Source organism: Strix uralensis, chromosome 4 (genome assembly GCF_047716275.1).
Source record: "Strix uralensis isolate ZFMK-TIS-50842 chromosome 4, bStrUra1, whole genome shotgun sequence".
Lineage (NCBI taxonomy): Eukaryota > Metazoa > Chordata > Aves > Strigiformes > Strigidae > Strix > Strix uralensis.
The window spans coordinates 99290897-99300896 of NC_133975.1; the positions used below are offsets into that span (position 1 = coordinate 99290897).

Here is a 10000-nt window from a genome sequence, read left to right on the forward strand (position 1 = left end):
AGAAAAAACTCATATAGTTAGAGAAAATGGATTAAATGGAATGAAACCGATGTTATCCATAGGCAGAAATACATATAATATTCCTATTTTTTATAAAATTTAAACTGGATATATAAAAAAAAAAATCTGTCTTTTACATTTTATCGTTTGGGTTTCCAAAAGTTGCTATTCTAAGTACAATGTGGAAACAATTTTGAAATAATATTTTGTTCCAATTCCAAAATTTCTTTATCTTATTCGTTACACATGAACTGCTATCTTCAAGTGGTTGCACAGGGATATTTTCCTAGGCTAAAGAAATTATACCTGGCAGTCAGTACTGGGCCAGGAAAGAGAAAACATATAGGTAATTTCACAGTAACCAGTTTCCTTTTATTGTTCTTCATGAACAAAACTTTCCTTTCTATCACACAGCAAAATTCTACCAGCAGACTAGTGCTCATAGGATACCTGTTAAATAACAACAGGTCAGTCAGCGCAATCATCCCACTCACTAGATGACGAAGTGGAAAGCTCAGTTTGCAGCAAAGCCAGTTGTTAAAAAATTCATAAATTTATAAAGACACTTAAAACATTCTACCATCTAGTTTATAAACTAACATGTTATTCAAACATAACAAACAAAAGGCACTGAAAATGCAAAGCCAATAGCAATTCTTTTGCATCCACACATCACTGTTGGCATACATCGTTAAACATCCTCGACATGATTTTCACTAAGGTGTAACGATTTTCCATTAATAGGAAAATAAGCTTCTTTAGGCAAGGATTTAATCTTTCATGTATGCTATCCTCCTACTTTGAGAAGTTACACAGTAGCAAATAGCAGAGAAAACTTGGAAGGGGGTAAATATTAGTGCCAATTATATGCTTAGGTAAGTTAGCAGTGATTAGGGAATTATACAATAAAGTCTATATCCAGTACATTATGTTTTTAATGATCACTCTAACAAGCACTTAAGTGACTGTGATACACTAAGGAATGACCAATACCACTGCATAAGGGGAAGCTGAACATCACTAATCTCTTGTAATTTTTGGACATGCCATAAGAAAGAAAACGAAAGAAAAAAAGACTGTGTTAAAAAATCTTTGTTGAAGTTCATTTGTAGAACCTAAGGAAACAAACTAGTCACACACACACACGAAGAAAAACCCCAAAGCCCTGTCAAGGATTAGACTCTCAGAAATACATGTCCATTTCCTCACGGCAAAAGGCAACAGTGGCGTGAGGTTAAGTTGACACATACTAAATCGGGTTGTTTAAAATGTTTTGTAAAGACCTAACAAAAGTAAGTGCTAAGGTTATAGAGGATTCAAATATGTCAAACTTGGGTTATGATCCTGCAGGTGAATCTGAATAAACTGGCACCTATTGAAAAGCTGTAGCTCCACATAGCTGCAAGTTTCAGGTCGAGTACATGATGGCCTTGCATACGTCTTTTCAGGGCTGGGGCCTCATTTACTTTACTGAAACAAAGGCAAAGAAATCTCAGAGCATAAGATTAAGGCTAAATGAATACATGCTTCAATAGCAGATTGAGAAGAAGAATTTTTAAGTGAAACATGTGCCTCTTCATTCTGTCTACTGAATTGTTTTACCAGTCTGAAAAAAATAAAATTAACTGTAAATCAAGCAATTCTTGATACTGAATGAAGTAAACAGTTCTGTAATGTGGCAGCAGCTAAGGAAAGCACTGAGAAAAAAAAGAATCAGCCCCAAAGCAGGGAGAAAGAAGAAAGTTCTTCAGAAAACCAGATAGAATTCTGATTTGTGACCTTGAGACAGGCAAGAAAGTCTACAGTCTTGAAGATAAGATTAGGAGCAACTGTATTACTAAGGATTCAAGATATTAATTCAAAATTATTTTTAAAAAGCTGTTTCTATTACTTGAACTTTCAGTTGTTCCTAGCTTTCTTAAAGAAAACAGCAACAGGGAATAGACACAGTTGCACCTCCTAAAGAAAAAGATACTTTACGTTGCAATTCCCAGTCTAAAGTTAATCTGAATTATGGGATTCCACTGTTGAAAAAGTGAAGAATTTGGGGCTTAGCATTTGGAGACTATGCCTTCAGAGTCACTAGAATAAAGTCCAAGATAGAAAATATTCCCAAATCATAGCATCCAGTAATGCACAGTGGTAGAAACAGGTCAGTTATTTGTACATTTTACCAGTCTCTAAACTGACTGAAGCAAGTTTGCGCATTCCCTAACAACTGACTCTAATTAGGATGAACAAGAAGAAATGGACTTGGAAACATCACCAAACTCCTTATAACTGATACCTCTTGCTTAGACTCACCTGGAACCATTACAGTCATTTCTGTCATCCTATCTCAAAAATGTCCACTTGACATCCAGGGGTTCAAAGACAGAAAAGAATCAGTGGTGGCCTTAAAAAACTTACAACTCTTGTGCAAAAGAAGCATTTTTAGAAGACACAAAAAAAGAGGGACATCACAAAAGAAGATGTCTGCTTACCATTTCTGTTGAGTGTCAGAACACCCCTGGGCATTCATGTAACTCTGCAGAAAGCACTTAGATTTCAACCTTTTTTCTATGCAAAGACACGTGTTTATGAAACTCAAAGCTACAAAACATCAGGGCCAAAGACATCACAGGATTTTAAAAATGCTGGATATTTAGAATTGTGAGTATTCAAACTAAAAAGAAAACCAAGCAAACTGAAATAATAGCAATTCTCAAAAAGGAATCAGCATTTTGGAAGTGATACAGAACAAATGCCATTATTTGCTTTAAGAACTTCTTTGGGAGACAAAAGATATATGGGTAAAGGTTATCTGTAAGTGCCTACTGCAGAGAATTTGTTGTTCCCCTACCACATAAAAATACCTCTTGCCAAAATGCCCAGTACTACCTACTGTCAAGCACAGGATTCTAGCCTATGGAACAATGTATAGCTGTTTTTGTCACTTTCTGAAGGTCAACATGTCTTACAGCACCTTTATCGTTTTCCCATCTTGTGGTACAATTGACAGAAGCAACATTTCATCTATATTGTAACTGTGGGGGACAGAGTTGGGAGTGAATTTTCTGAAACCTATCACGCCTAGGGCTGCTTTCATAGATGCAGCAACTGTTATCTACATTAAACAATTTTATGATTAAGAAAAGATCACTAATTGATCTGGTATGACAATTATCACATTAATACATAATGTGATTCAGCCAAAAAAAAAAATAATTAGACAAGTAATGCTGCAACTGCATGATGGTAAAAAATACCATTTTACCAAAGATCTATTCTGGCACCTACTTGAGGACCAGGTGCCAAATTAAAAGCATATCTCATCCAATTTTTAAAAAAGTTTTAAGGAATTTGAGCTAAAAAAGCTAGACATACGCATTGCTTAGGGAACAGTGATTTGAAAAGAACAAATTCACCTACATTCTGCAATATCCTCCTGATCCATCTTCATGGGAAAGCTGCAGAAGAAGAAAGGCATTTTAGCCAAGCAGTGTAATGCTGTACTTGTCTACTCCAACAGAACTCATGCCGTAAGAGTGAAATTTGTATGTACTGGGGAATGCAGAAAGGAAGAAATGGAGTTTCTTCTGAATAGCCTATTTGAGACTGTGCAGTGAACACAGGGCCCCCACTCCCATCTGCTCCCCATGAAAGCCACATTTCTTTCACTTTTTCCTCTCTAACAAATACAGAACATTTATATATGTATACTAAAACAAAACAAAGTGAAACCCACCAAACCAAACACTTCACTGCATATGCTGCTTCTCCTTGGAAGAAGAAAAGAGAACAAAGAACATGTGACAGATATGCAGTCATACAGCTTAACGCACTACTGGAAGGCATTCAGATATAGGAGGATAAAGGATAAGCTCCTATATAGAATGGAGAATAAAGTAAATTGCAGGGGAAAAAGGACTAGATTTTTTTTTTTTTTTTAACCACCCAAAACAGGGTTCTTGAGCCACAAAGAATTTTTTTGGGAGAGGTATCACCACAGATTTTGTGTACATGAGTAATAGATCAAAGTCAACAAATAATTCCTTAAAAAGACTAAGCAATCAGTAAAATAACATGCCCACCATGTGAACTGGAAATATATTCCCTATTTCACTGTGGAAAACTATTGGGAGTAGTTTTAATTTTTAATTAAGAAGAAGTACTATAACCCATTTATTAAATATGTTTTGAATGGCTCCATCGTGAATTAAGGTCAAAATACAATTTCTAAATTCTCAAGCTATGACGTAAGATTAGCTTTATTGATCTTCTGCATGATTTGTAGGAGCCCCCAATCATTATTTTGACAGTTTTATCATACAGTAATAGACTTCCTTTTAGATAATTACAGTTACTACGTTCAGTTTCAATCTTCTGTAGGACTTTTCCTTAGATAATCACACCTAGATCGCGTCTCTTTCTGTAGTCATACATATGCAATAAACTTTGGATAACAGCATTAATTATTTTAACACCATAATTTTAAGGCTTACCAAAACAAGTTCAAGGGCTAATTACACAAGAAAACTTTAATCTTGAAAATCTGTCACAAAATTAGTTTTATAAGTAATGAGCATCTACTTTAGGGAAACAAAAAGCAGAATACGTAATGTTAATAGACCACAAAAGTTATTTAAAGTTGTTAAATTGTCCACATCTCGTGTTTCAATTTATACCTGTTTCTCATCCTACCACCATGTCACTGCTGTTAACAGCCTGCATCTGTCTTCCTAATAACCTTCCACAGGTACCAGCCGGCTGTTCTTCAGCCGCCCAAAACCATCTCTTCTCCCAGCTGAAGAAGCCCCAGTTCCCTCTCAGCCTCTTCGCATGGGGCAAGGGATCCAGTCCCTTTACTATCTTGGTGGTTGGCCAGTGAACTCACCTCAGTCAACCAACATCTCCCTTGTACAGCTGTGGTTTAAGCCAGAAGGAGCCCAGAGTTCTGCTGCTGAGCTGAATCAGAGTCTCAAAGGCATCAAATAGCACAGTGCTGACCATGCTGCAACCATAAAGCAGTGACTGAGTAGGGCCAGTCATGTGTTCCCCTCCTGCCTGAGGATTCCACATACATTTTTTGCACGGTCTGGCCTATCTAATGTTTAACTATTAATTTAAAAATCAGAAGAGACCTTAGCTGGCAGCATTATACTTTGTTGACCTGACTATTGTGATTTTCGAATAGTGGGTTCCAACCTCCTTAGTCAAAGAAGTGATTAAACTCAGGTAAGTTTATTACTTGCAGTCTCTATCATCTTTTGGAGAAAGGAGACCCAAAAAAGAAACTAAAAATGGAGTTTGTTTTATTTTAGCTAAAAGATTGGAACACCTAACCTAAGGAGAGGTTTCAGGATCATGGATCCTACATGGAAAAAAAAAAATCCCAACAGCAGCCCTCAGCAAATTGTTTTTCATTGGTTTTCAATGCTTTTTCAACTGCTTATCAGTGTTTTCTTTGGTGTTTTTCCACTGGCTGCTCAAGACAGTTCCAAGGATGTCAAACATTTGGATCTCCCTTTCAAACGACTCTTCCTGAATTTTGTTGTATAGTCACCTTTTAATTGAGATGTCTCAGTAACACCCTTCAGGCACTGCATTGAGCACCCTTTTTAGCTTTTAAGCTTTTTGCTCAAGCAGAGTCATTCTGAAGTAGAGCAAAGTTAAGTCACACAATACTTTTTTAGCTCCTCCAATACAAAGGACATGGATGCTGTAGTTATTAAGGACAAAACTGGTGGTAAAATGTTCCAGGAATTTAATGCTCGTGTGTCAGCACAGTGTTGCATATATGCTAGGGGAAGGTTTGAAGAAAAGTTTAAATTGGGTTATTTGCAGTGAAAGGCATTTTTAGCAAAGACAGCAAGACCCATTCCTGCTGCTGTTGGTAAGTTATGCTCAAGTAGCAATATATATACAGATGCTAGTGAATCTGCTATGGAAGGAATACGTCTCACACTAAAGAATGTTTACCTCCCATGAGTTTGAAGATATCCATTTCTATAAACAGAAACAACTTACTGTAGTTGAGGGCTGTGATTTAAAATCTGAGATGACACTGGTCAAGTAGCTCACTGATGTGCAATCATTAACACCAAGCACTTTCTTTGCCTAACAGGACATGGGCTTTCTCTAATATATTCTATAAAGAGAAGCTGGAATAGTCCAAAGAAAAGTAACTTTTAGGATTTGAAGGCAAACAGCTTTTCTCAGCAATACTGTCTCAAGAAAAGTTTTCTCCAGCACCAATTCATCAGTGCACTACTGAGGCTGCATTCATCAGATGTTTATACAGAAATGAGAAGACTGAGCCTTGCTCAGTGTTATAGAAAAGCTACTGAATTTTCTCTGAAAAAGTGGACAACAGACTTATAGAGGTTAAAAAGAAAAATTGCCCTTCATCTTGTGCTCATCCATTTTTCCCCTTCTAAACTTAAAGAGGAAGCAGGGAATGAGTACACGTGGATTCAGAAGTGTCTAGCTCTCACAAATCCATGCCTGTCAAGTACAAGATTGAATCCTTGTCTTTGCTTTGACACAAGCTCTCTACAGGACTGTGGCCAAGTTAATTAACCTGTTCATGGTTCAACTGTTTCATTTGTAAACTGGGAGTAGTATTTGGACCAAACTCAAACATGGCTAGTGAATAAGCTAGTATTTCAAGATCATCAGGAAGAAGGTGATGTGTAGTGGTTAGAAACCCAGTCATGTCAGCATCGTTCACTTCAGTTGTGCATGCTGTCCAGAGCGAGTGGAAATAAAAATAAGTATTTTCCCACATAGAAAAAGAAAAGAAAGACCAACAGTGCTGGCTTCACTAACCTAACGTCAGTATTCATGTTGAAAGTATATAGTAAAACTGGTCACATGAAAAATGTTCTTTTGCATTGTAGCCTCAGCCTCCTGCTTCTGTTCCACTATGCTTTTCTCATCCAAGAGTTAATGGGATGAAAATAAGCTGCTCGCATGCAACCCACATTGGGACTCTAGAACCACTCTCCAGTTTCTTCAGCAAAAGTTTTAATTCAATTTCAACTTAATTCAATAACAATTTTCAATTGTAAGAGAAGTTTGCTTTGAATACCTGCATGAGACCTGTTCTGTAGCTGCATGACAAGATTATTACACAGCAAATTAAAAAAAGCATCTTGTTAACAGTCAATCTAATGGTGAAGAAAAAATAGTTTCCCCATTCCTAAAAAGAGAACAAGTGAAATACTGACAAGCAGATCAAAAAACTGGAGTGCACTCTAATTTCAGAGGCAGAATCTGGACTCTGATGCAGAGGGAATCTTTTTTGTTTCTGTTTTGACGATGTAGAATTTGTTTTCACTAGGGTAAGTAATCTGCTTTGAAAGCTGTCCCTATCCTCACCCATTCTCTTCAAAGCAACTAAAGGAAGACAGATGTTTCCCACAGTCAAGAGGAAGATACACAGTAATGAGATATCTAAAAAACTGTTTTTTTTTTTTTTTTTCCAGAGAGGGAACTTCTAGTTCTGGAAGCACAGCTTAAACCTCTGATATACTTCCTGTCCCTGCCTTTGTAAAAATATTCTGCATTATCAGTATGAACTCAAAAATAGGAATATGGAGAAATGGAAAAATTAAGAGTAACTTCAAATGCTTGTTTAGAAACACTATCACTGGTCAAAAACGACACTTTCTCAAGACTCACTCTGTGTTTAATAGTATGTGTGCAAATGCAAATAAACTGTAATTTATGCGATGTTATCATTTTGAACAGTGAAATCAACTGTCAGTCAACAGAATGCAAACCTAATGGACCACAGTCAGAAGTCACCCAGCAAAATACTCGACCTAAGTATAAAGCTCTTGTTTTCCGATACTAATTGGCTTGAACAAAATTTAATCCATGTGGAAAAACACACACAAAAAAGTACAACAGAACATTGCCAAGACCTACTGTGCACCTGTAATTTTTACTGGAAGGCAACCTACTGCAACTTAAGTTTTTGCATACTGAGTAGACATAAAGTGAAGATAGTGTTATATTCAAGACTCTTTTTACAACCAGCAATATATTGCATTTAGCATTTTCACAGCCTAAAAGACTAGTGATTGGTCCTGTTGTATGTCTAGATTTGTTAGGCACATAGTAATTTCTCTTAAATATGCTGTATTTTAACATAACTACAGGATATCAGCCTGAAACCAAATCCTTACTCCCGTGGATTCTGCATTAGCACACTCTGATAATTAGACAATGGTAATACACTTCTGAAAGATGAAGCATATTCCTACAGTATGTGTATCAGGTAGCAAACACTCTGTAATAAAGAAAAATGTGAAATAAGACTTATTCGAATGTATCTTTTAATTCCTGCAGATTTAAGCAATTTGAGATTCTTGCATAAGAGCTTCTTCAGAGTTGAAAATAATTTCTAAAAGCTAACTATGAAGCATTTTCTAGCAGAGGTGATACAACTTCGAAATTGATTTTATGTATGGTAAGGACTGTTGACATACAAGCAACTCACATTTAGGTAGCGTTCTTGGAGCAAACAGTTTATGTTATGTATGCTGTATAAATATACTAGACGATTTTGAAGCCAGAGTTTTGAATTACCTTTTATTATACATACTGTCTAAAATTTAGTAATTATAGTTGTACTGTGCAATTTGTAATGCTGCAGAATGCTTGTTTTAGAACTGCTTTCTAATTCTGGCCTTCCATCTCTCTGTCTTCACTTGGCAAGTGGACTGTAGATGCATTTCAACGAAGTGATGGATACTAGCGCTGCCCTGCCAAACCTCTCAACCTGAGCATATAAACTCCAACTCATTGCTTTTTTTTTTTTTTTTTAAACATTTCACCAAAAGCTGTGTGTAGAAATCCTGATGATATTGGTTTCTCTTTTAAAGTTGCTTATTCACTAGCTAAGAGAAAGTAGAGGAAGGTGGGAGGATATTCTGACCTTATATACATGTTACTGTCATGTTAATAATCAATAGCAGGTAGTCATACAGAAGCAGCTTGAGATTGTATCTTGCATTATTATCTAAGTGTAAATAAAAAGAGGGCAGAAAAGGTAAGAGTAAAAAAAAAAATGTAAGTTTTGCACTTCTTCCTCTTTATGTAATTGCAATTATGAATTTCTATTCCTGTTTAACATCTTTACCAATGACCTGGAGGATGCAAAAGAGTATACTTTCCTCAAGTTTGCAGATGACACCAAACTGGGAGGAAGAGCTGCCATTCAGATGGGCCTAGACAGACAGGCTAGAGGAGTGGGCCAGCAAGAATCTCATGAAATTTAATAAGGGCAAATGAAGAGTCTTGTACCTGAGAAGGAGGAACCCCTGGCAACAATGCAGGCTGAGACGGACTGGCTGGGAAGCAGCCTTGCAGAAAAGGACCTGGGGGCCCTGGTGAGGCAGCGAGCTGAACATGAGCCAGCACTGTATTGTGGCAGAGAAGGTGGACAACAGCAACTTGGGCTTTACTATAAGGAGCAGAACCAGCAGATTGAGGGAAGTGATTATCCCCTTTACTTGGCATTTATTAGACTACATCTAGAATACTGTTTTGCACCCTGGAGTTCAATGTTTTAAAAGGATTCTAAGTCTCTAAGTACAGATTTTATCTATTTTAATGACAACATCAATTTTATTTTTCTTTTTAGGATACAGAGATAACGGCAATAAATGATGTTACATTCATAGGGTTCCATTATGCTTGTATAAGGCACTCTCTTCCCTTGGCCCCACAGTTTTGTTAGGAGTTAATCTTCCATACATTGATAGAATAATCTGAGAGATTTAATAAGGTAATAGGCAGAAGAATTATTACGGTGCTCGGTTGAGTAATAGGTTTTGAACTTGGTTAAGTCAAAGGATACATAGAGAGAGCACATTCTTCAAATTGTTCAGCAACCCAACAGAACTTGAAGCTTGTCACAGACTGAAAACTGGCACACAAGGCTCCCCTGCTCAAACCCAGATAGTAAAAACTCTAAAAGGATATATTTTGTTCGCATCCAGAAACTGTA

General features: G+C 36.7%; 1 protein-coding gene across 11 annotated transcripts in view; it reads right to left on the reverse strand.

Moving 5' to 3' along the window:
- The window catches only part of CDIN1 (CDAN1 interacting nuclease 1), a 130784-nt gene that overhangs the window by 83871 nt on the left and 36913 nt on the right, over nt 1-10000 (reverse strand). The window contains exon 1 of one of the 11 annotated variants that reach the window (XM_074868191.1): nt 3412-3451. The exons of the other annotated variants lie outside the window; for them this stretch is intronic. Coding sequence (XP_074724292.1) covers nt 3412-3442 — 31 coding nt within the window. The 5' untranslated portion in view covers nt 3443-3451. Of the gene's footprint in view, nt 1-3411; nt 3452-10000 lie in introns of those variants that run through there. 11 annotated transcript variants of the gene reach the window in all.